The 27,645-nt window shown below is 27.1% G+C and overlaps 2 protein-coding genes, 1 long non-coding RNA gene and 1 pseudogene across 4 annotated transcripts; 3 read left to right on the top strand and 1 right to left on the bottom strand.

Annotated features, from left to right (window-relative positions):
* The first annotated feature begins 3,334 nt into the window (after positions 1–3,334).
* LOC129292202 (probable caffeine synthase MTL2) lies at positions 3,335–6,002 on the top strand (annotated as a pseudogene).
* A 6,136-nt stretch (positions 6,003–12,138) lies between these two features.
* LOC129292988 (probable jasmonic acid carboxyl methyltransferase 2) lies at positions 12,139–15,511 on the top strand. Of its 2 annotated transcripts, none has more exons than XM_054930755.1 (4): positions 12,139–12,236; positions 12,595–12,982; positions 13,669–13,753; positions 14,895–15,511. In XM_054930755.1, exons 1-3 carry the CDS (start codon positions 12,156–12,158, stop codon positions 13,704–13,706), a joined length of 507 nt encoding a protein of 168 aa, XP_054786730.1. In that variant the 5' UTR covers positions 12,139–12,155; the 3' UTR covers positions 13,707–13,753; positions 14,895–15,511. The 2 variants fall into 2 exon arrangements, with proteins under 2 accessions (XP_054786730.1, XP_054786729.1); XM_054930754.1 differs by having other exon boundaries at positions 13,669–13,917.
* Positions 15,512–20,110: 4,599 nt separating this feature from the next.
* Positions 20,111–21,810, bottom strand: LOC129292990 (uncharacterized). Its single transcript, XR_008589075.1, has 3 exons — positions 21,640–21,810; positions 20,912–20,977; positions 20,111–20,362 (listed from the first exon to the last, which is right to left on the bottom strand). It is a non-coding gene; the product is annotated as an uncharacterized LOC129292990 (long non-coding RNA).
* A 1,839-nt stretch (positions 21,811–23,649) lies between these two features.
* LOC129293058 (probable methyltransferase TCM_000168) lies at positions 23,650–27,268 on the top strand. Its single transcript, XM_054930863.1, has 4 exons — positions 23,650–23,724; positions 23,839–24,243; positions 24,387–24,647; positions 26,882–27,268. The coding sequence occupies exons 1-4, from the start codon at positions 23,650–23,652 to the stop codon at positions 27,266–27,268; spliced, it is 1,128 nt and encodes a 375-aa protein (XP_054786838.1).
* Positions 27,269–27,645: the final 377 nt, after the last annotated feature.

The following is a 27,645-nucleotide window of genomic DNA, read 5'->3' as shown; positions in this document are numbered from 1 at the left end:
GATTTTTATATTTTAAGACCCGTTTTCTTAAAAAAAAGTTGAGTCCTATACGTTATTTGTGTATCTAAGACAATATATTTTATATTTTTTATAAAATAAGATAATTAATTCTAAAGCAAAAAAATTTTAAAAATAAAATTCAGGCATGTTTAAATTTCTAGTTCTATTACTAGATAAATAAAATAATATTCTTGGATAATTATTTAGTTATCGTTCACATCAAACTTAATTAAAAATTAAGAATAAATTAGAGTAAACATACATTATATGCAAGGGTTAAACAATATAAAAAGTTAAAGAAAAAATAATTCCAAAAAAATAGTATATTAATCATAATTAAATAATTTTTTTATATAATATAATTAGGCAATTTTTCTCATATACTTAAAAACAAAAAAGTACAATTTACCTAAAAATTATTAAAAACTTTAAACTAATTGGGGTAATGATTTTAAGTTAGTGGTCTAACCATAATTATTGAGATCAACTTGATCATAATTAAAATATATAAAATATTTATATATGACTATGATAAGAGCAATATTTAAACAATTAAGGCATTAATTTATAAGTAAAAAAATATTTATGAATAAATTATACATAATATAATAAAACAGTAACAGAACTACTTAATATAAAGTTGATAAATTATTATTCTTCATTTTATTCTTTTAAAGTTAAAATAATATTTTATACTTAACAGAATTATTTAAAAATTAAAATTAGTTCAAAAAATAAAGAAAAAAATATTTTTTCAAAAGTTTCAAGTATTTAGACAAGCTTGATTAAGTCTGAAGTTTGAAGGTGTTTGGACTTGACTACATGAGTTTTTTAAAAATGATAGAATACTTTAAGTCCAATCTGAATAAGCCCAACCCAAATTGAGTCTAATTTGAATAAGCTTGATTTGCTTAAATTATTGGCTCTACTTGTGTCATGCAGATCACTAGAGATTCATATGAACTTATGATATGTTATATTAATTAATGTGATTTACTAATCAATTCATGCTACCCAAGGACAAAATGGATTTAAAAAGTGCCTTTTATCCTCAAATAAAATTTCCTCCAAACCAATCTTTGTTGGGATGGATGTATCATTACTCGTTGTTTTAAGGTTGAAGTGCAATTTTAATCCTTTAATTTATATAAAATTTTATTTTGATCTCTTAATTATATAAAGTAACTTTTCATTCTTTTAATTCCTAACAATTCTAGTTAAAAATTTTAAATATTGGTAAAAAATTATTAAATATTAAAATAGAAAGTTTACTTTTTTTTAAATACAATGATTGATATAAAAAATAATCATTTTAAAATAGCAATACTAGAGATAAATGACTAAAAAATATTTTCTAAAATTAGGAGACTAAACTAAAAATTTATATAAAATTAGAGTAGTAAGCATACATTTTAATCCTGTTTTAACTAAAAAGTAATTTTTTTCCATCCTTACAGCCATTGATAAATGCTCACATTTAAGTAATTCTGTCATTATTTTATTTTATTATATATAATTTATTTATGAATGTTTTCTTTACTTGTAAATTAATGTCTTAGTTATTTAAATATTGCTCTTATTATGGTCAGATATAAATTTTTATATATTTTAATTAAATTATATTATTTTAATTATAATTAAGTTGATTTCAATTCAATTACAATTAGAATACTAACTTAAAAGCATTATTCTAATTAGTTCAAATTTTTTTATAATTTTTAAATAAACTGTACTTTTTGTTTTTAAGAATATGAAAAAAAATAACTATCACTATATTATATAAAACAAAATTATTTAATTATAAGTTAAATATTATTTTTTTGGAATTCTTTTTTCTTATTTTTTATATTATTTAAAGCCTACATATAAGGGGTATTTACTTTACTTTATTCTTAATTTTTAACTAAGTCTAGCGTGGATGATAAGCAAATAATTATTCAAAAATATTATCGTATTTATTATGTTTATCAAGCAGTAGAGTCAGAAATTCGTACATACCTAAATTTTATTTTTTAAAATTATTTTAATTTAAAATTAATTATCTTATTTTATAAAAAATATAAAAATATATATTTTTTGCATATGCAAATGATATATAGGACTCAAAATTTTTTTTAAAAAAATTTGATCTTAAAATATAAAAATAATAATTAAAATATATTTTAAATATTATTTTGAGATATTTTATTAATTAAAAATAATAAAATATAAATATTTTTAATTTTTTAAAAAATAACTATAGTAATGCACTCAAATATATGATATTTTAATATAAAATGACATAAAACTTAAAAAATTAATTAATAGTTATTACATTTTATACATTTTTTTGAAAATTTATTTTTTTATTCTAGTATTCAGACCTACCCGGCTTGGCCCAAATAAGTCCAAGTATTAAAAAAAATTAAATTCAACTTCAAATGTTTTGAGTGAACTTAAGTTAATTTATTAAATTTTATTTAAATTAATGGCTCTATCCACTGATATATTTTTGGCCAAAAGTGGCCATCACTTTGTATTATTATCATTTTAATTTGATAAATTTTTACAAAACAAAATCATTTAATTTTAAATTTAGTTGTTTCGCATAATTTTCCTCACTTTCATCACCTTCACCTTTTTTGGGGTCTTGTGCATGGATAAGGGTAAGAATCACCGGCAAATCTTTGAAACAATAATTTTGAAGACGTTGTTTTTTAAAATATTATTATATTCCTTTCCATTTAAAGATATAAGACAAATATAATATATTTTAATATTTTAAAATATAATTAATGTGTTTTTTTAAAATGTCTATAATAAATAAATAATTTTATATTTATTTTAAAGTAAAATATTCTATTAAAAAAATTTAAATATAAAAATATAATATCAGTATAGACACAATTAATTATTTTATTGGAGATGAAGTTTAGTTAAAAATGTCATGAATTTTTAAACATAAAAAATATAGAAAAAGACTGTAATTGAAATATATATCAAACTTGAACTGATAATTTGGGTCAAACTTAATGACTCAGTCCAAATAAATCCCCAAAAAAATAGGATCAGGCTTGCTAAAATACTATTTTTTTTAATGTTTGTAACTATTCAAGCAAACTCAAATACCTAAATAAAAAATTTTTCTTTTTTTATTACAGTATAGTGGGGGCCAAAATTAATTGTAATATTTTTAAAAATAAAAAATTAGGGCTAAAACTAATTTTAACAAGTAAAAAACTTGGGGTGCTGGCCCCTTGGGAATCCGTCTCTGATTCTGATGCCAGATCTCTTCGTTGTTGATTTCTATGAAGCCTGACAAGAGTTCGCATTATTTCTATGAAGCTGGCTGACACTTAGAGCGGATTTGAGCTGAGTCGTCAATGGCGTCCAATAAGGCCATGCCATTAGAACAAGTCCTTCACATGAATGGGGGTGTTGGAGAAACAAGCTATGCCAACAACTCTTTGTTCCAGGTGCGTTTATATCTCTCGTATCACCTTCATAAATTGTGCTTGTTTTTTTGGACCGACGAATGATCTTGATGTCGTGCGTGAGCAGAAAAAGATGATGATGAGGGCAAGACCTGCACTTGAAGAAACCATCAACAACATGTTTTGCACGGATGTTCCGACATGTTTGAGAGTGGCAGATTTAGGATGTTCTTCTGGACCAAATGCACTGTTGGTGGCATCTAACATTGTCGGGATTGTGGATGAAATGTGTCGGAGATCGAAGGTTGAGGCACCTACGTTGCAATTTTCCTGAATGATCTATTTGGGAATGATTTCAATTTGATCTTTCGATCACTGCCTGAGTTCTATGACGCAATGGAGAAACAACATGGTGCAACATGTTTGATGAATGCAACGCCTGGCACTTTCTATGGCACTCTCTTCCCCTCCAATTCCATCCACTTTTTCCATTCCTCTAACTCTCTCCATCGGCTCTCTCAGGTTATCTGCCTTTAACTCCGCTAAAATTCTCCATTAATATCTTCAAGGAAAAAGAATTAATTATTTGGTCATTATTTTTTTTACTCTATTGTAATTCAATCATTAAATTTTAACTTGATACATCAACTTAATCCGTCTTTATAATTTGATTTGATTGTAATTCAATTCCTGAATTATAACTCATTGCAATTTAATTCTCATAAATTTAGGTCATTTAGCCATTTAAAACATTATCTAAACTTCTACAATACGGAGATAAACATTTTAAATAGATAATAATACTATATAGACAAAGTTGCAAGGGTCTAAATTTATGTATTGAGTTTTAACTGGATCAAAATTATAGAGATTCAGTTGTACTTTAAAGTTCAATAATTGAATTTTAATTGAGTCAAAATTATATAGATTAAATGATTAATTTTTTTTCATATATTCAATTTATTGTATATATGTAAGTAATTAAATAATCTGACGTTTTATTGTGGAACAGGCTCCAAGTTCATTGAGCAAGGAAGCAAGACTAGAAAATGATGACAAAGGGAATAAGTATGTGACAAGTATTAATGTTAGTCCTTCATCACACGCTGAGCAGTTTAAGAAAGATTTCAAAGTATTCTTAAGATCACGTTCTCAAGAATTGGTGCCTGGGGGTGGTATGCTCCTCACACTCATTGGCAGTTACGATATTTCTGAAGATCCGGATCTCATTCGTATGATATTGAATGATATGGTTTCAGAGGTAAACTTTGATTTAAATATCATTGAATATAATCCCACAAATTTAGTCCTTTAACAATCATTAAGCATACTGGATAAAGGTAACAATAAAGATGGTTGAAGTCTTAATCCATGTTTATTTCATTATATATTCATATCAAATTTAGACCTAATTAGGCTATGTTTGGATAACACCCCAACTAACCACCACAACCTTAGTTGTTTGGTTATTATTATTATTATTATTATTCTGCAAAATGACACTTGAAAAAAAAAAAAAACAAACACGTTGGCCGGTTCACTCTAAATTGAGTGGGGTCCACTCCCTCCTTTCTCCCTCTTGTCTCCTACTTTGTCTTCTTTATGTTCTCAGCGTCACCCTTTCACTGGCGTAAGGGTCATCCTCCTCTATGAGAGAAAGGGTAGGTATAAATATGTGGAGGATGCGTGTTTATATTTGATCCATTAAAAAAAAAAAAACCAGTTATGTAAGAACATAACTAGCTCATATTCAAATTATCTTAGGTAGTGTTTGAATTAGTGAATTTAAAATCATATCTATTTTTTTTTTTGAATTACATCATTGACTTTTCAACAAAAAATATATATCTTAAATTGAGTTTGCAAATTTATTCAGTTCGTTCTAACTTCAGTTTCGTATCTTTCAATTCAAGCACGCCCTTAATTTTTTGTCACTAAACTTTATATGGTTACATATATATTTGTTTATGATCAATGTAATCAACACTAGCAATCTTTTTAATTTTCAAAAAATGTGTTATGATTGTAATTTATAGATATAGACACACACATACACAGAGCACGTCAGAGGCATATCAAGGTAATGAATGAATACATGCTGCAGAATTTGATCGAAGAGGGGAAGTTGGAGCATTTTAATATGCCAATTTACTATGCCAGGGCTGATGAAGTTAGGGAAATAATAAAGGAAGAAGGGTCTTTCAGTGTTGGAAAATTTGAGAGTATTGAATCAAGATGGGACGGATCAAGCATTGATGAAGAAGAAGGCAATAATGAGAGTTTTAAGGATGATAACGAAAGAGCGGAGTTTGTAACGAAATAAGTAAGAGCTGTATTTGAACCTCTTCTGAAGGCACGTTTTGGAGAAGGAATCATGGATGAACTCTTCCTTAGGTTTCAGAACAAAGCTGTCCAGTATGTGTCTAAATTGGTGTATCCTACTTTGGTCATATCTCTTACTAAAATTGCTTCATGAGTGTTGTGGGCCACGGTACAGCTAGCACAATGCTAGCTGGCTTCTAATTATTAAAGCAGCATAACAAAGACATTAACTATCAAAGTCTTGTCGTTCATGGATTCTTATCTTGAAAGAAATTATTCGATGATGCATTATTGCTTGTGAGTCGTGACTTTGAATGAACTGTGTTTAATTTCTTGGCTGATCTTGTTATAAATATGGTCAATTTCTAATGTAATGCTATATCAGCTATGATCCATGAATACTGGCACGTGTATTGAATACGATAAGTATATAATATTTTTGTACTTTTATTTTTAAAAATATAGGATACGATCATTTTTAATATGTGTATATATATATTTATAAAAAAATAAGAAAAAATTAAAAATATAATTTTAATTTAAAAAATATTCAAAATAGTATACATATATATAGTAGTCTTATAAAATAATATCATTCAAAACATACTCATTACTTATACTTTTATTCTACTTATAACTAATTGCCTACCGTTTAGTCTCTATTAATAGATTTTCACCTGGGCTTAAATGTCAAAAAATTATATTCTTACGTTTTTATAATAAAAAATATAATTTTTTTATTATATCTAAAACTTATTATTTTAAGGGAAATTTAATCTTTAATTTTAAAAGAAAATCACAAAAAATATATTAAGAATAAAAAAGATTAAATCACAATATTTAACAAAATTTAATTTCTTAAAAATAGTTTAGAAATATCGACTTTAAAGTCTCAACTTGCAATTTAAAAGTATTGAATATGCATCAAAAATAAAAAAAATTAAAATTTAAAAATAATATTTAGATACTCTAGAGATATGCATCAAAAAAATATTAGTGATTATTAATATTGTATCCAATATTAATATGAATATGTAAAGTAATTTAAAGTATCAGTGCTTCATAATTAATTAACATGTCTGCACTGTTGTTAATGTTCAAGCCAAGGTAGCTATTATTGACTTATTGCTCATATAAAGCTAATATTCGCTATGTATAATTGTGCTCTCAATGATAATGTTCGATAATATCAATATATTCTTGAGCCTGGTGTAAAACAGATCTTTATACTTAACCACCTTAGCAGTAAAATCTAGTAAGCTATCAATCTTCAAATTTGTCGGTTTCTTCTATGAATCAGTATTAAGTGAAATGAAGGTCAAAAATTTTAAAGTACTGATTCTCATGAACATGTACATCTAGTTTATTGATTACGCACGCATTGGTGGATCACTTTGACATATACGGTCTCCGGTCATATTTACAATTCATTTCCAGTATGTCTTACCAAGCGAAATCAATAGAAACTTTAAAAAGAGAATTCTAATTAAGGACAAGAAATGTAACTTAATTATTAATGAGTTTTAAAAATTTCATGAGAAATTGAAATGGCAATAATTTCAACGGTAAAAAATTAAATATTATTTACTTGTTAATTTTATCTAAGATACAAAGTTATAGTTAACTAATTTACAATTTATAAACAATATTAGTTAAAACTTTAAATTCTTAAAAATATTGACATTTTTTATTTATACCCTTATTAAATACCTTATAAAAGATCCTTGATAATACTGATTAAAATTTCAATACATGATTTTTTTAAAAAAAGAGTAATAAATAAAATAGAAATATAATTAAAAAAATAAATATAAAAGTCATCCAATGCCCTACATTATGAATCAAGTAAAGTTTTTAGAAGATGTTTTATATTATAGTATCTAAGTGCCCGTTTAGATTTCAGTTGGATATAATAGATTATGAAAATAATTGATTAAATGGTAGATTTTAATCATAATTGATTATGTTATAACGTAATGTGTTTTGGATATTGTTTTTTTAAAATTAGTTTTAATATAATTGAAGATGTCTGGATAATTTAATCAGAATTAATTTTTATCTATATAAATTACTATATAATTTAATGTTTAAATACCAAATATTAATTTTTTAAAGATACAAAGTTTAAACTTTATTAAAAAAGAAAAAAAAAGTTTGATTTTATTTTTATTAAACTATGTGCCTTTTTTATAATTTTGGCCTATCTTTGTAATTTTTTTTAAGATTTTTGGCAAGCGTATCTACATGTGCTCGGATTCTCAGCTTTGCAAAAAAAATTAATTTTTATAAAAAAATTGATTTTTTGAAAAAGTCACCGTTCGGATAATTTCATGCAAAATTGACTTTTTCCCTTAAAAAAATCGATTAATGTGCTATACAAACACACACTAAGGAGTAAGTCATATCCTCAATCTTTAGTTAAAATTCTTCCAACTTTAAACCTTGTTGACTTTTATTTAAAAACTCAAAATTTTTTAATTTATTTATACTTTAAAAATAAATGCTTTAATATTTAAAAATATTTCTTACATTTAATTAATGAAGACAAAAAACTAGAGATGGACATGGTAATCATAAAAGTGCTCTATCAGTAAAATTAAAATAAATACTTTTTCGCTATCATATAAAGATGATTCATGATTATAATGTTTAAAAATTAATTCAACATATCATAAAGATGATCTTGACAAAGACCCAAAGATACTAATCGTGATAAATTAAGTCATTTCAAGTTTATTTTAGAATTAAATTGCAAAAATATCTTGCAATTTTTTTGCAAAAGACGTCTAGTATTTTAAATGTTTTTAAAGCAATGTCATCTTAAAATTTTTAAAAAATTGCGCAATACTCCCTGCCATCGATAATGTTGATCGTGTGTTTTAAATTTTTTTTTTTTTTGGGAAAAAAAGAGGGATCCATCGCCATCATCCTTATTGAACCGTCGGGAGAGCTGTCCTCCGGTGACAGATTTTAGAGTAGCGTCGACTTGGAAGGCCGTCGATCAACGAATTCAAGCTTGTTCCTTAATCCAGCATTCCCATCGCATCATCCACAGATTCACAGAAAACAGAGTCAAAGCTCTCGCTTCTCTTTTTAACTTCTCTCATTCACTTCTGTCAAAAAAAAAAAAAAAAACAGAACCAGGTTTTCATTTCTGCTAAAGTGAATTTATAGTCCCCGAAATGATCAACAATACTCGATTTGAACAAATGATTGTCATTACAGATAGATTCATTTTTCAAAACAGTTCATGAATGGAGGAAATGGAATACCACACCATTGCTTGATTCCTATTGTCGGCTCCATGAAGATTATTATTATTATTCCCTATCTGCGTCGACCTGATATTAGGTCCCCCATTCTCGAATGTATTAGCTGATATCCTTGGACACACGTGGGTGCGCCCCTTTGTTGCGTGATGCCGTGATCTCCTTTGCACAGGGTAAGAAGAAACAAGGGGAGCTAATTAATTAACCATTGTTTTTCCAAAAAAAAAAAAAAAGTTTTTAAAAATATCATGTGGCTGCCAATTTGACATTTACTAATTATTTAGTTGGAGGGAAGAAAAGTGGGACTATAATTTTGTTACACAATGATTGACACGCCTTTCTTGTAATTGCCACTCTTAATCTTTTTAAATAAGTTTAACAATTGCAGATTTTTAATAATATATTTAACAATAATAATAATTACTTGCTAAAAATATTCATAATTATATTTTATTAAAAAAAGTAATTTTAATAATATAAAAATAAATTTATCTATATATAATTATTTTTTCTTCCTCTTTTTCAACCAAACAATATAACATTAAAACTCTCCCTTTTTCTTGAACCAAACAAACCTTAAAGTTAAATTAATAGTCAACATTACTTGCAAGGCAATATTGTATTTTTTTTTTCAAAGTTTTGAAATGATATTACTAAAAAAAAAAAAACTAAAACACTGGGCTATACTGGTAAAAAGAATTTCAAGATATTTTTACCTTTCAATTTTTTATTTTATAAAAAGCAATAATGCTCGAAGTAATATGTAATGTTATAGTTTATTAAGATTATTAAACTCATAAATTTAAATAAATTCATAACAGAAATATAAACTTGTATCATAAACTTAAATTATAAACTCATCTCTATTAACAAATAGCCATTAGAATATGACTGTAATTTAATTTAAATATATTAAAAATATAAGTAATTGAAATTAAACTCATTTATATTGATAAATTATCATATACAAAATATAAAAATTTTAAAATAGGAAAACTTTTTTTATTTTTTATTAATATTAGTTTTTGTATTTCAAGTTTTTTTTTCTTTGACTCAGGTCATATAATTTTTATAAATTAAATTTTTTATATTATATACATAACTCTCTCAAATAAAAAAATATTGACAAATTTAACTAAATTTACATCTAGTATTAATTTATGAATTAATTAATATGATTTTATAAGTTATAAATATTAAAATGATAAATTTAAAAGTAAACTCGTTAATTTAATCAAGTTCATATTTTGTTCAAATGTATGTGTGAGTTTAAGTTAAAAATGTTAAAAGATTAAACTCAGATAATCAACTTAATAGTTAACATCTGTGCAGTTACACCACAGATTTACCCCAACCTGTGATACAGAACACCCTCGCTGACGTGGTATGGTGGAGGAGCTTTACTATCAAGTTTTGCGATTCTCCAGAAACGGACTGTCGCACGTGTACATATATCACTTAACATAAGCACGTCTGCAAAATTAATAGTAAACGCACACTTCCCTCTTTTAAAAAAAATTATAAATTATAATATACTTCTTTCATTTAAAAATATAAATTATTTTTTAAGGAGTTAAATATTTACACATATAAAATATTTTTAATTTTTTAAGATATAATTATTGATTTTTTTTAAAACTATCCCTATTGATAGTAACTTGATGTTTATTATAAGGTGTTTAATAAGGGTAAATATAAAAAAATAAAGCTAGTTTAAAAGTAGATAATTAATTTATTGAGAGGTGAGATTCGATTAAAAATGTTTTATATTTTTAAAAGGAGGGAGTTTTTTTTAACAAAAATTTAAATCTTAATTTATCATGCTATAATTGATTAGAAACTAGCTCCTTTGATAGATCTCATCTGGGCTAGTTGATTATTTAGTTTTATTGATATCTATTTAATTTTTTTTTTCATTTTTCTTACCCCAAAAGTTTCATGCTTATTGGGTCCGAACAAATATAATGTATTTTTATATTTGGGTAGTTGTGCCTAACTTGATATCATTATATTGCCTTATCATGTGTTCTTGTTAGTTTAAATTAAACGTTGATTATGCACGATCCCCGCCTTCCATGTTGTCTAGTGCAGGGACAAGGTCATAAATTACTGGCAAATCTCTCAAGCGATCAATTCCAATATATTGTTCATTTTTATAATATTACAATTACAATATATGAAAGGAAAACTAGAATTTACGGACCTATTAAGAGCATTCATTATAATTAAAAATGTTGAAATTATAAATTTTAAGAAAAAGATCGTGATGTTTGCTTGGGTACTAAAAAATTTTCATGGAATATTTTTAGTACTCTTCTCATGAAAAATATTTAGATAAATCAATTGTATCACATCATTTGTGATATGTGAAAAAACATGATATTTAAATGGAATTTAACTGACTTTTTATATTTTTAATTGGACAAGACTTATATATTTAATATACTTTTTTTGATTAAATTAAGACATGTATATTTAAATATGTTAATAATATTAGTAACAAGAATTTATTATAGATTAAATAATTTATAAAGGATACACATATCCTGATTTAATTGAAAATAAGTATATTAAATATCTAAGGCTAATTAAGTATTTAAGTTTTTTTCTTTATAATTAGTACTAAAAATGTGATTATGAGTACTGGAAATATTCAATTAAAAAAATTAATTTCAACAAAGGAACATATAGTCTTTTTATAAAATTTCATAATTCAAAGATCTTCAATTGTAATTAATGTTGTTAGAACATTTTCAAATGTCATTCTCTCAATATGAAAATAAACTATATGTGATTCTAGTGGGGAAATGTTTGGAGTTAAACCCTCGTGACATGATTTGAAAGGATGACAATTAATCTATTCAGGGCGAATTACATCAAAGTACGCCAATTATTTGAATAGTCATTTTTGTATACTCAATTATTAAGAAATCTTGTGACATTTAATTATGTTGTTTAGAGAGCTAGCGAGGTAAAGATGGATGATTCTCTCGTTTTATATAATATAATAAGCAGAAGCGCCCATCAGCAAAATAGACAAGATAACTGCAAAGGGCTTTTGTTATTAGGTAAATATAAGGTTGATGTGAAGTTGGTACTGTGCATTTGTATATATAAATTAAGGATGAGAGTGGGTTGGAGCTAAGCGGGCATGGATGCGGGTGTAGAGCAAGTGCTTCATATGAAAGAAGGCGTTGGAGAAACAAGCTATGCCAACAACTCTTCAATACCCGTACGCTCTCTTCACTTCCATTCTAATTCATCAAATCTCTTTCTTTATGTATTTGCCTCTTCTCTCCATCCTTATCATATATTTTTCAAGCAATCAGATTAGATGGTTTAACTAGTCAACCAATCACCTTGTCGACCTAGAAATCTTACTGAAACTGGATTGATGACTCAATTTTTACATTGTATTTATTTGCATCCATACTCGTCCTTCCCCCTTATTTTGTAAGTTGAGCTTTGAGGTTTGACTCTATATGCTCAAATTATTGATTCTCAAGCCAACATCTTGACTAATCCAGTCAGTTTTTACTACCTTGATTAAATGTGAAAAATCCAATAGTTAAATATGTTGTTGGATGCAGAGAAAGGTGATAATGAAAGTAAAACCTATACTAAGAGAAAGCGTCAACAAGATGTTGTGCAACGACGTTCCAACATGTTTGAAAGTGGCAGATTTGGGGTGTTCTTCAGGACCAAATGCCCTTTTGGTGGCATCTAACATCATAGACATTGTGGATGAAACAAGTCGCAGATTGAAGGTTGGGACGCCCACGTTCCAGTTTTTCCTCAACGATCTATTTGGGAATGATTTCAACTCAGTCTTCCAATCACTCCCAAAGTTCTATCACACTCTCAAACAACACACATGTTGGATCAATGCAACGCCTGGCAACATTCTATGCCACTCTCTTCCCCTCTCATTCCATCCATTTCTTCCATTCCTCCTTCTCTCTCCAATGGCTCTCCCAGGTAATCATCGTCCACCTTCACCCCCCCTCCCTTTTCTATTTATATTCTGATTCAAGGAAAATGACAACTACAAACCTTCTAAAAAGTTTAATACCAAATCACTTTATATTTATTTTATTGTGAAACACCTTAATAAATAAAGACAATGTTAGTTTTAAAATAATTAATTATTTTATTAGGAGTGAAATTTAATTAAAATTTTTTTATATTTTAAACATAGAGAGTATCTTTATTTAATAATAACAGTAATTAATTTTAATGTAATTTTCTTAAAAAACTAAAAATATAATTTTTTTTTTGACAATTTAAACATTCAAGTCCACTTCATAGAAGTTAGAGTTGTTAAGACCAAACTTGCCTCCATAAATTGCTTCTTGTGTAGGCAAGTTTGGGTTTACTATGACAAGCTTAAATTAACACAGTTTAAATTGAGCCCAATTCTAGATTGCTGCCTCTGCATGTATGTAGGTTGCATTATATAAGGAGAATTACAATCAAATCCCACATAAAAAAATTAATTATTAGAAGGTTCATTGATAATTAAACGAAACTGTATTGACAACCGATTGCGTTGTCAATATAATTTAATTTAGTTATTAATGGACCTTACAGTAATTAAATTTTGTTATGTGAGACTTTAATATAATTTTTTCAATTATATATATTATATTGCACGTTGGGAACAGGTTCCAAAGTCGTGGAGCGAGGCAAAAATGTCAGATGATGATAAAGAGAATATTTATGTGATGAGCATGAGTCCTGCATCATACGGTGAGCAGTTCAAACAAGATTTCAAACTATTTTTAAGATCACGTTCGAACGAATTGGTGCCTGAGGGTGGAATGCTTCTCACATTCATGGGTAGATTTGATACTTCTGAAAATATAAGTGTTCCAGGGCTCATTCGTACGACACTCAAGGACATGGTCTCCGAGGTAGGTAATCTCAATTTATTATATACTTGGATTAAATCAATTTAATCATTAGCAAGATATCATTAAGCATGTTGACTAATTACATGTACAAATTAAAATGCATCCAAAAGCGCCTTTTTAATTATATCCCGGTAAAATTTCTTCATCTCCTAATTTGAAAGCAAATTTTTCAAAAAATGTTGTTTGAAGCCGCTTATACTTTATACATTTATGGTATATGGAAATACTAGTTAGGTTTAAATAATTGATAATTGATCTTGGCATGTGTCAGGCTGTTTGAATATTTTTTTTAAAAATAATAGTTTTGAGTTTATAATTAATTTTAGCATGTATAATGGAGATTTGGATATTTTTTTAAAAAATATGATTTTTAATTTATAATTAATTTTAGCACGTATAATGAGTGTTTGAAATTTTTTTAAAAAATATACTTTTGAATTCATAATTAATTTTCTCATATAATAAGCGCATGTTGACATATCTTTACAAAACTATGATTTTATTTACTTTACGATTCTATTTTTTAATTTTGATTAAAATTAATTTTATTAATTAATTTTATAAATCAACTACATACCATATAATATAATTAATTATATTAATCAATTTTTTACAGATATGCAAACGGGCCCTATGTCTTTGATCATGGCCCAACATTATAATAAAGGAAAAAAATCATCATTGAAAGTATTTGATATCAATTAAGAATTAAAAATTTTTGAATTATCATTATAAAATTAAGGGATTGATTTGAAAATAATTTTAGATGAGACAAAATTATAATACACATACCTTTCTTATAGTGATATTTATAATCTTTGATTTTTATTTGATATTAAATTGTTTCAATGGTCCTTAAATGATATTTTCTCTATAATTAAACCAATTAATTTAAAATATTTTTATTTTTTAAATTATGTATTTTCATAGTTTATACCACACATAAAGGGCATCAAGATAACAAATAAATGCTGCAGAACTTGATTGAAGGGGCGAGCTTGGAACATTTCAGTGTACCAAATTATTTTGCTACAGCTGATGAAGTTAGAGAAATAATAGAAGAAGAAGGATCTCTCAATGTTGAAAGATTAGAGAGTATCATAACAAACTGGGACGGATCAAGCTTAGATGAAGAAGAAAATAAGCGTTTTAAGAATGACAACGAGAGAGCAGAGTTCATAATCAGAAACAAAAGATCTGTATTTGAACCTCTTTTGAAGGCACATTTTGGTGAAGGAATCATGGATGAACTCTTCCTTAGATTTAAGAACAAGGTTGTACAATTCTTGCCCAAGTTGGAGTATCCTATTTTGGTCATATCTCTCACCAAAATTGCTTAAGTGAGAACCATTGGCATGGTTAAATTAATGCCTGTTTTTAATAACCAAAAATGTAACGGATTCTAGATGGCAAGAATTAGCAAGCTGAAGAAACTATACCCAAGTACTCTCTTTCGTATATGGATGCTTGAAAGAATTTCTTCAACTCATTGCCTGTGAATTTGAGTGAAATATATATGTTTCCTCGTTGATGTTATTGTTCTGTAAGTGTACTGTGGTCAACAAGTCAAAGTTATTATTTTATTCCTATTTAATCTTTTAGTTTTTTGTTTTTTGTCAATGTGGCTCATATATGTCAACTTTTCGCTCATGCAGTTAATGTCATAAATTTGAAAATTTTGGGCAAAGTTAATGCGCGTTTTCAACCTTTCTCAGTGAAAACGTTAAAATTTTCTTATAAATAATACAGAAGGTAGTACATATTTCATTTGATCTCAACTATAAGACACTTCTAATCTAATTATCTTACTAAAATTAAGGGAAAATAGTCCAATCATTAAAATGATCTAACATTAATGAAATGACTTTTCAGGTTTATTTCTATTTAAAAGCATGAATAAAAAAAAATCTTAGGAAGTTATAAATAGAAGATGATTTTTGAAAAAAGTTCATTGGTGTTCCACCCTTTTATATAAAATGATTAATGTATAAGACCAATAAACTATACTACAAAGAAATTAATTTTTTGTACTTTTGAAAAAAATTGTACTTTTACAGCATTATTACTAATATAAAATAAGCGTTGAATTTAATAAAAGAAATTAATTTTTACAGTATAACAAATTAAAATTTAAATTATCGCTAGAAGATATTCGCAAATATAATATTGCCCACGTCACATGTATGATTATGCCTCTAACAAAAACATACCTGTAAGTATTTTTGTGGATAAAAAAAATCAATCAATTAAAATAAAAACAACTTATACAAAACATAAGTGGAGGAACTATAATTGTGAAAGGGAAAAGAAAACAGACTTAAAAAAAAGCAAAAATCATGGTGAAGGACCTCTGAAGCTTTTAGTTATAGAAAAGGATAAAAAGATTCTGAATTCACTCTAAAAATTATCCTTCTTCTTCTTCTTCTTGTTTTTTTTTATAGAAACCCCCTAATTTACGCCCAGGACCACCTCGCCACTGGATAGTTATTAGACCAATAATTTTTTTCAATTATATAATATAAATTTACATATATATATATATATATATATTAACTTTATTTTCACTTTTCATATCAATATTTATCAAAAACTTAATAATTATTTATTATTTTATAAATGTTTATTTATTAAATTATTAATGAATATTTTTAAAAAATTTAAGATTGAAGGAAAAAATTTTAAAAAAGAGCATTCAATATTCTTATTTTTAAAAAGAATAATGTTATCTTAACAGTATTAAAAATGAAACAACATCGTTTTTTTTTTTTTTTAATATTTGACAAACGAAGTGTTGAAATTGTTGACGTGGCAAGCCATGTGGCACTTTGCCCTGGTAAAGTGAAGATGGGAGGTGACGAGATTGCTCCAGAAACCCCATGCTATGGACCATTGGTTCTACTTGACCACGTTCAGCTCAAGCCAACTACTGTCAACCACCGTCGGTACCTTTGTCGTGTCCTGTTTCAATCACCTCACTCCAGTCGTCGTTCACTCCACTTGAAGCCTCCATTCTCATCAACCGCCTCGTTCAGTTCGCCATTGTGTTTCGCTTTGCCGGTCATGCCACTCCCAACTTCTCTTTCCATAGTCCCTCACTGTAGCCTCCGCCACGCCTTCAGTCGCGTTCTCTATTGCTTCTTCGACACTTCATCTCTATGCAGAGCAAAAATAGCAATGATATGTGCTTCAGATTGAAACTTGGGTTCTTAAAGTCAAATCGAAACAGAGCAACAATGGAATCAAACTAGGTGGTGTTTAGATTGAAACTTGTGTTCAAATTTGTTCTTGTCGCTCACGTCTGATGACCCAATCGAGAGTTGTAACTGGGTTGAGTGGTTCTCATCTCTTGCGATGACGATGTCGTTGTTGGGTGGGGCGGTTGACATTTGAAGGTCTAAAGTCGAGGTAGAGTTGTTTTGATTGTGAAGGACTTGGTGATGACTTGGCTGCCAAAATGGAGACCCTTTACCTTTGAGCTTGGTTTTAGTGTCCGATGAAGCTTTCCACCGTACACACTTGCACGCAAAATGACAAAATAGGATGAAAATAAAGAAAGGATAGTCCACGTGGCAGTCCATATATTACAAGAAAGAGACCAAGTCAACGTTATTTTATTTTAACGCTGGGTGAAATTACTCTATTTTTAATATTTTTTTATAATATTATTTCTTTTAAAAGGTAAAAATATTTAGTACTTTTTTTTAAAATTTTTTAAAATATTTGTGCCTTTTAACTCAAAAATTTAATATGCATTAATTTTTATGAGTTTTTACTTATTTTTACTGTCAAAATCTTACATTAATTTTTAAGAAATTTTTTTAAAGCTAATAACAAAATTTATCATTTTATAAATAGTTACTTCTTTAATTTTATTTATAAGTCACTTCTAATATGTTTTACCAATGCTAAGAAAAACTTAAAACTCATTAATTATGTCTTAAACTTTAATAAATTCTCAACTTTACTCCTATTAAATATACAAACTTCAATAATATATTTTCTCTCTCCAATATTTAATGGAGGAAAAAAAATTTATGATAAAAATTTAATAACGTGACTTATAAATAAGACTAAAATTTTTTTTTCTTCTTAGTCTATAAATAGGACTAAAGGAAATATTTGTTAAATTAACAATGAGAACTTATTAAAAAAATTTAATATAAAATAATTTTTATAAATATTTATTCATTTTTATTATCAAAAACTTACATATGAAAAGTCTATATGAATTTATTATTTTATTAAAAGTTTGTCTCCATGATAGTAGGGGATTTTTTTAAAAAAATAAATTGGAGATAGTTTTATCTTTTTATATTAAAATGTAATTATATTTTGGTATTTTAATCCTGTAAAGTAAATTTAAAATATTTTATGTAAATAAAATGCTCTAGATCCATCACTGTGATTTTCCTTTAAAGAAACAGAGGAGAATATAAATTGAGAGGTAAAGGTTGCAATTTCAAGGTGAATTTAAATGTTAATAATTAACATTAATTATGGTGAAGTTCAGGTCAGAAGAACTTCCTCTTTAATTGTGAGCTAATATTTTAATTGTTTTGGGAGTTGTGACACTTTTATTTTCGACTTTCAAGGACAAAAAGCACAATGTTCAGTGACTGAATTTGGATTTTACGACGCGCAATAAATTCAGTTAACTGTTAACTCAGTAGTCTTGCGAGGGCATTTATTTTTGTCTTTCATTCCTACTTCTCCGTTTTTATTTATAAAAAAATTTATTATTATTATTTTATTTTTTTACATAAACAAAATAATAAATTTCAATAAATATTTAGTATACATCACCTAAATCACCTCTCATAATTTACATTAATAAAAAATAATTAATATATCACCTCTCATAATTTACATTAATAAAAAATAATTAATATATCCTTATGTTGATTAATGTAGGACATTTTAGTTTAATTTTTTATTTTTAAATATAATTATTATGGTTAATTTATTTTCTTAAATTATGTGATATAATTTTTTTATATATAAAAATAGAGAGAGTAGTATTTCCTTTCTTCAAACATGCTCCATCAGTCCATCCCCCAATCTATACATATACACACACTTTTCTATCTTTTTAATAGTATTTTTATTCAGAAGACATTTTAAAAAAATAATTTTTTATATTAAAAATGATATGCGTATCTATTTTTACATTTGACTTTAAATAATGATACAATTATATTAAATACCTTTATATTAATTAAGAAAGAATAAAATTAAAAAATAATTTAATTATTACAAGATATCTTATATTTTTATCAAAAATTACTTTTAGAGGATATTCTAAAAATAAGATCGGAGGGAGTATATATAATGTGTGTGTGTGCGCGCGCGCGCACATAAACATATGATGTTTTTAATAACAATTTATTATTTAGTTGAAATCATATTAAATTACAATAATTTTTTAATTTTCCTCATGCTAATGTCAATTAATACTATGACAGTGGTGAGTAAAACAAAAAATTAATATTTTTTTAAAATAAAAATAAAATTATTTAATTATTTAAAAATATCAAGAGAAGGTTAAAATAAACTTATAAAAAATATTCTTTATATAGAAATAGACGGAGTAATCTTCAGTCCCGCCCCTCTTCAATATACTTTTAACTAATTTTTATAATTAAGAAAAATAATAAAAATAATTTAATCATTAAAATAATAAAAAATTATTATTCAATTAAAATTAACATTTTATCTAATTCTATTTATAAATTATTTTTTTTTAATATAACAATAAAGTAGTTATTTGGTAAATTTATAATTTTTTTTAATTACAACTGAAATTAAAAGTTAACAAAGTTTACAAACTAATTAAAAAGAAGATTCTTTATTATCATCCACCACCTTCAAACAAAAAAGTGAGGATTGATTAAAAGATAAATACTCTTTTACTCTGTCCCGAACAAATTTAACCAAAAAATGAATACAAAAATTTGGTTTTTTAAACATAAGATCCATAGATATATCTCAATCTTTATAAAAAGAGGATTGAGCTTGAATAATAATACCTGTAACACCCTCAAATTTACAAACCGATTTTTCACAAATTATTAATTCAAGAAATTATTTTTTTCTTTTTTTTTCATTGAACCCTTATCATGGTAGAAAAATTTCTACCATGATACATTCAAGACAATATACCACAGGTCTTAAAATATCTCAAAAAGCAATTAGAACCATGAGGGACAGACATGATCCTCATAACATGTTATTTAAATTAGGTCATGAATCAAAAGGGACAGACATAATCCTCTTGGACATATAAATGCATTTAATAAAAAGGATTAGAGTTTACATGCTCCATAGACAAGATATGTCCTAAGTTGGCACAAGATACATTGTATAATCCAAAATAAGAGGCAACATAAAAGATGGTGTCTCATACACCATAATTACACCTCTGGTGCTTTCTCGGCCGGATTCGCTCCTGTAAAAATATTAACCACGGGGAATGAGACTTAAAAGTCCCAGTAACCAAAAATTAATATGTAATGATGCATGCGGATGTAACTAATCATGCGATTGCTAAGTGGGCATACAAAACATTTAACCGAACAATATTTTCAAACAAACCGAACAAGTATTTAATTGCATGACTGCACCTTATATCCTCCTTTCACCATGCTCGGACGCCAAATCACTCGACCAAAGGTGAGTTGGACCAAGCGACACGCCACTCATTGGGTCTAATGAGGGCTTACCACGTGGTAATAATTAACCGAACAGAAATTCCCATTAACACCATACATTAAAATACCCTGACAAGTCATGCATCATTCAAATATCCAAACAAGAATATATCCGAACAATAATATCTCATCATGATAAACAAAAATAAATTTTTAACCCACTTGGCAATAATTTCAAACAAGTATATACAGTATTTATTTTCAATAATTCATAATTTTTTTCAAACAACAAAACAACACATAACCATTCACAAACACACTCATCACAACACATTAATAATGGTTACCTTGTGTCTTGAATAACAAGTTTCCCTTCACAACTCCTTTTTCATCACTATCTTTGTCAATATAATCTACATAATTATTTCACAATACTATATATTAATTTTACATTAAAATAAATAACTCTAATTTAAATAGTTAGAAAGTCTTAGATCTATAATTCATATTAACACTAATTTAAGATTTATGCCTCATTTAACTTTCCAAATTCTTTTCTAAAATTCTCGTACCCTAATAAACTATTTTTTTTATCCTCAAATCACTTCTAGTATCACAATTTCATCCTTTTATATTCTAAAAATTCGTTCAAAAATAAATTAAATTTTAAAATTATCCTGAAACCTCAAATCACCTTTCTATAACCTCAAAAATACCTATTCATACTTAAATAAATATTTAATAATCATAGGTTTATCCCTACATCTCAGATTCCACATAAATTCAACCATATAGATCTAGATTTTAAGTCAAAAATTCTTAAACATGAGTTTCAACCTCAAGAAAATATTCTATAATATTTATTATATCCCTAAGAGTTTTAACCTATATTTTTAATCCATCATATCATCAGATTAACTATCCTATAGAAAAATCTTAATCAAAATATTTACTCTATCCTACAAAATAATCATATCACTAGAAAGCTAATATTATTTAGAAAATAACTATAAAATTAATTTTGTAATTAAATAAATTTTTAAATGCTAATCTAAACAGGAAAGTTAGAACATACCTGAAAAAAAAAAATAATCCCCCCTTGCGAGAAAACGCCGAGCAACGTGAGAGGAAGAGAGAAAAATAATATAAAAATGAGATTGTGAGTCCCAAAATTATATTAAAAAAAACTATAGGTTTGAATTTAATTATTCAAACCTTTGGGCCAAAAGTTACAATTTCCTCTAAATTGCATCTTAGCCTCTCATGTTTCTTAATGCGCACACCCCCTCCTTTTTATACATGAAGGCACCTCTTCTCTTCCCTCATCTAACCAATGTGGGACTTAGAAACAACAACCTTTCACCTCCTTTTTTTTTGTTCCTTCTAACTTCTCTTTTTTTTTTAACACACACATAAAAAAATTATTTATGTATTATATCTTAACTAAATATTGCTTATGTGGTTTTAAATTTAAATTTTTAAATTTATAATTAAATACCTAATCATAATATTATTTCTAAATAACCTCAAATAATATAAATTTCTATTATTATTTTTTTTTTCTCAAAACCTAAATTTTATAATTTCTTTATTATAAAAAAAATCAGGATGTTACATAGGGATGAAAATCATGGCTGAATTTGAGGAGTAGATTCATCGCATCTTTACAATCCGTAAACATTTTGACTTTTTACAATCTCATATCCCAACATAATTAAAAGCCATAAATAATTTTTAGAAACTTAGCCACAGCAACCGGATAATTTCCAACACAAACATTAAAACCACCTATTCAATTAGCATTTCAATCTCGGGCTGCACCACCTCATTTTCCTATTCCCTCTAATACGGACCCATCAAACTCAGGAATGTTCCACATTTTTGACAGCCAAAGCTTCATTCGGCTAAGGTTTAGTCGGAGACCGACGATGGTGACTGCCAGAGCATGCTTCCACGGCCTGCGCCATTCTTCAAATAATTAAATTCCTCCTCCGTAACAGGTATCACAGGGAACTGTTCCATCATTTTCTTGATTTCTGGAGATGGTTGGGGAATACTCCAAAGTCCAAGGTTCCTACAGGCACCGAATGCGGACCGGTAAGGAAACTGCTTCTCTCATGTCCTCTCATGGCTGGAGCTCTTTCACTCTGAACATCCATCAGCCTTTATGGAAGTTTGAGTCGAATTTTCTGAAATTAATGAAAAATATTCTATCAACTTCATTTATAAATCATTTTTAATATAATTCTCCCCTACCAAATTATTTTTAAGATAATATTAGAAAAAAAATTATCTTAAAATATAAGATAATTTAAAAAAATTAAGATTTTATCAGTGATATTTTTTCAATATTACTCGTTAAGTGGAGAGAAAATTAAAATAATATCATAATTAATGATTAATTATATAAATGCATTTTTAAAAGTTTATAATTGTTTTAAAAGAGTACATTGATAAAGTGTCATCATTATATTTTATTAATAATGTATAATCTTTTCTCAATTTGGAATGGAGGGAGTATTTTATTAGAATAAAAAAAATTTTAAAACTCATTAATTTTATCTAAAATTTTAAGAAATTTTTAATTTTATTTCTATTAAATATACATAATTTGATATTCCTTCTGTCCCAAATTATAAAGTATTTTTGAAGGAGTTTCTCGTTCTCAAAATATAAGATAATTTGAATAGATTAATATTTCATTAAATATATCAATTTTAATATTAACCATTCTCTCTCTATAATTAATTTTTATCCTTTCTCTTTTTAATATATTAGATTATGAGTATTTTTAGAAGTTTATATTTTTATTTTAAAAAGATAAGGTTGTTAAGTGTATTTAATGAGATTTATTGGTATGTGAGATTTTATTTAAAAATGTCTTATAATTTGAGACAGAGAGAATTCGTATTTTTGCTCCCTAAGATTTAATTAGGGTAAACATGAAAATTTGTGATGAAAATTTAACCAGTTAGAGTACAAAAAAATTCTTCTGCTTATAAATAGGACACATGAGATAGCAGGAACTATCTAACTAGCCTATTTAATCTTTCAGGAGGTCCACCAAACTCTCAGTCTCGCGTCAATGGCAACAAATAAACTGCTTCACATGAATGGCGGTTTTGGAGAAACAAGCTATGCAAACAACTCCTTGCTTCAGGTTCATATAATCATCTCCCTGGTTCTCTTTTCCCAGAAGTTCAACAAAGAACACTGCATTATCCATGTTAGGACAAAAATATAGCTTCATTGTTAACTAATTATATTCATGCAGAGAAAGGTGATCCTGAAAGCGAAGCCTATTCTGAAAGAGAACATCACGAGAGTTTACAGACACATTCAACCAGATTGTCTGAACGTTGTAGACTTGGGATGCTCTTCAGGGCCTAACACGTTGATGACGGCGTCTGAAATCATGGGAATTATTCATGCAGTGAGCTTGAGCTTAGAACTGAAGGCACCGGCTTTCCAGATTTTCCTGAATGATCTTCCCGGAAATGATTTCAACACCATCTTCCAGTCTCTTCCTGAGTTCTACAGCAAGCTTCGACAGGACAAGGGAGACAACTTTGGACCTGGCTTCATTGTCGGGGTTCCTGGGAGCTTCTATGAAAGGCTTTTCCCAGACAGTTCGATCCACTTCTTTCATTCCTCTTTCAGCGTCCACTGGCTCTCTCAGGTCAGCATACATGCTTACATTAATTATAAACTAATGCACTTGTTCTGCTCTGCATGCATATGCTTCGATCCAGGGTGTTCAGAACATTGAATCCAGCATTGACTTCTTGTGCGGATTAAGGATGTTATGGATTCAATGAACAGGTCCCGAAGGGTTTGACTAGCAATGGAGGCACAGCATTGAACAAGGGAGACATTTATATAACAGATACAAGCCCACCTGCAGTGCGGAGAGCATATTGTGAGCAGTTCCGAGAGGATTTCAAACTGTTTCTGAAATTTCGTTCAGTGGAATTGGTACGAGGTGGGGGTATGGTTCTCACGTTTCGTGGCAGACTAGAGGACGAAAATCCATCAACTACTTTCAACCTGGTCGGAAAGGTCCTGCATGACATGGTCTTAGAGGTAAGCGTTGTTTCGATACACTTTCCCTGATTTTACACAAACGCGCACGCGCGTACATACTCTCTCTGTCTCCCCTCTATTAATAACTCGTTCCCAACATATTTTAATATAATTAAAAAAATTTTTAATTAAATTTTATTAATTTTATTAAAAATTTAATAAATTTTCAACTTAAACTTTATTAAATATACATACTTCAAAAGTTAATGGTTATTTTTACAAGTTATTTTGCATAAAAATGTTATCGTTAATTAATTTGTTTAGATTTTATCCTCTTACAATTTTCTCAAAGTAAAAGAGTTACACAAATGAGAGAAAATATTATATTTTTAAAGATAATGTATTTAATAAGGATAAATCAAGATTTTTTTTAATTTTTAGACAACATGAGTAATTTAACTATCCTATCCATTTAAAAATATAAGACATTTTTAATATTTTAATATATAGATAATGTGTTTTTTTCCCCAAAAATTCTCTTAATAAATAAATTATTTTATATTTATTTTTAAGCAAAATATCATATTGAATAATGGCAAATATAAAAAGATAATGTTAACTTAAAAATACTAATTAACTAATTTATTGAAAAATAAGATTCAGTAAAAAATTTCTTACATATTTTAATGCAAAGGGTGTTTCTTTTTAGTTTTAGTAAAATAGTTAAAAGTGACTTATATATAAAATTGACCCACAATATAGGGACATTGATAACTATATCAAGGTTCTAAAAGAAAGTGAGTTAAAACCTTAATATTTTAGAAAAAAATGTATACATCTTCCCAATTGTATCTCTGTTAAATGCCTCGCATAACTACTTTAATGATGATAATTAAAATTTTAATAGATGATTTTTTTAAATGAATACTCTTTCTATCCTAAATTATAAGATACTTTTAAATAAAATTATATATACTAATAAAACTCATTAAATATACTTTACAACTTTATTTGTTTAAAACAAAAGTATAAAATTTTAAAAATGTCCTTCATTTAATACTTCATTTATGGAATACTATTAAAGAGAGACAATATAATAATAAAAATAATATTAAAAAATATTATTAATGAAATCTTATTTTTGTCAAAGTAACTTATATTTTAGAATGGCAAATCTTTCTCAAAAGTATATCATAATTTGCAATAGAGTTGGTAATAAAATAAAGGTATACTCCTTTGGTCATATTTATACGATAAAGAGAGAATATTTATTTTGATCCTATTTATAAGGCATTCAATTATTATTGTGTGCATTTACCTTTTTTATTCCTATTAAATGTTGAAAAGGATATTACATGGTAGATTATTTTATTTTTAGGAAAAATTATATATAAGTCTCATCGAATAAACTTATTTATAAAAAAAAGTCTCATGAAATTCAAAAACCACAACTAAATTTCTTGAAACCTGAGTGTAATTTAAAATTAAAATAAAAAGATAATAATGCCTCTATTAAATATATATATATATATATATATACATATATTAGATCGGTCAAATAATTTACAACTACTTCATTAAAATTTTATAACTATAACTTCTACTTTTTACAATCGTAACTTCATACATCAAGTAATTAAACTGATCAGTTTAACTATTAAATATGTAAAATTACAGTTGTAAAAAGTTTAAATTATAGTTATAAATTACTGATAAAATAATTATAAACAATTAACGCATGATTGTTTAACTATTATATATATAAAGTTATAGTTATAAAAAGTTAAAATTATAATTGTAAATTGCTGATAAAATAGTTATAAATTAATTATTTGATTGATATAATCTATGTTTAATAAGAGTATTATTATCTTTTTCACCTAATTTTAAATTATACTTAAATTTTAAGAGACTTTGTTGTAGTTCTCAAATTTTGCGAAACTTATTGATAAATAAATTTGCTCTACGAAAACTATACGTAATTTTTCCTTATTTTTAGTGTATGTATAATAAAAGTAAAGTTGGAAAGTTAATGAATTTTTAAACAATTAATGAAATTTGAAGTTTTTTTTATTTCAATAAAAATACCAAAAGCAACTTACAAATAAGGCCACAGATAACAGTTGGATTGCAAGAACTAACAAATGTCTTATATTTTGAACCCAACACGGCTTCTACAAAATGTTCTTCTTTTGTTTTTTTCCCCGGGGGGGGGGATTATGGAACTCGATTTAATATTCAGGAATTTTTCTGGAGAGTTTCAATTGTGGGGTGAGTGATTAATGATGTCGCAGGGGAAAGTTGAGGAGGCAAAACTAGACAACTTTGATATTCCGTACTATGGTCCAACAGAGAAGGAAGTGAGGGAGATCATTGAAGACGAAGGATCGTTCAGTGTGGAAAGGGTCGAGTTTAGCAAACTGGGTTGGGATGCTGATATGAATGAGAGCAATGAGGGCAGCAACAACATTGAAGATGGCGTGGCCATGAAAGCCAAGTTCGTAGCACAGTACATCAGAGCCGTCACGGAACCTCTTCTGAAGACGCAGTTTGGGGAAGCAATAACCATGGACGACTTGTTCCTCAGATTCACGAACAAGCTTGTCCACCTCATGCAGCTCAACGACCTCGTGTACAACAATCTTGTCGTTTCCCTCACCAAGCGTCAAACTAATGCATGAGATTGAGAATAAACCATCTCAAGTTTGTCAATTAACTCAGCATATTCTATATGAGAGAGAGTGCATGAATCGTGAATTTGGAAGTTCATTCTGAACTAGCTACTACATCTATAAGATAAAGCACTAGTCTAAGCACCAGTGCTTTGTTACTGCGATGACTCCAGCTAACTTCTGAGTTTTCTATATCTATGTGTGAGCTATATTTGACTGGGTAAAAGCTCGACTGTGTGGAAGTTTAAATTTGAAAAATCATGTTTAGATGCCCCTCAATACAATTAAAATATCACAAAGTCAACCATAGTTCCGTGTATTCCATACCAATCTGCTCTATTCTTTTCAAAGAAATATTTCTTTCATTCTCAAAATAATTTTTCTTA

The sequence above is a fragment of the Prosopis cineraria genome, unplaced genomic scaffold (assembly GCF_029017545.1).
Source record: "Prosopis cineraria cultivar Desert tree isolate PC_DT_omini unplaced genomic scaffold, ASM2901754v1 PC14, whole genome shotgun sequence".
In the NCBI taxonomy this organism is placed as follows: Eukaryota; Viridiplantae; Streptophyta; class Magnoliopsida; order Fabales; family Fabaceae; genus Prosopis; species Prosopis cineraria.
This window is presented reverse-complemented; position numbering and strand designations above follow the sequence as displayed.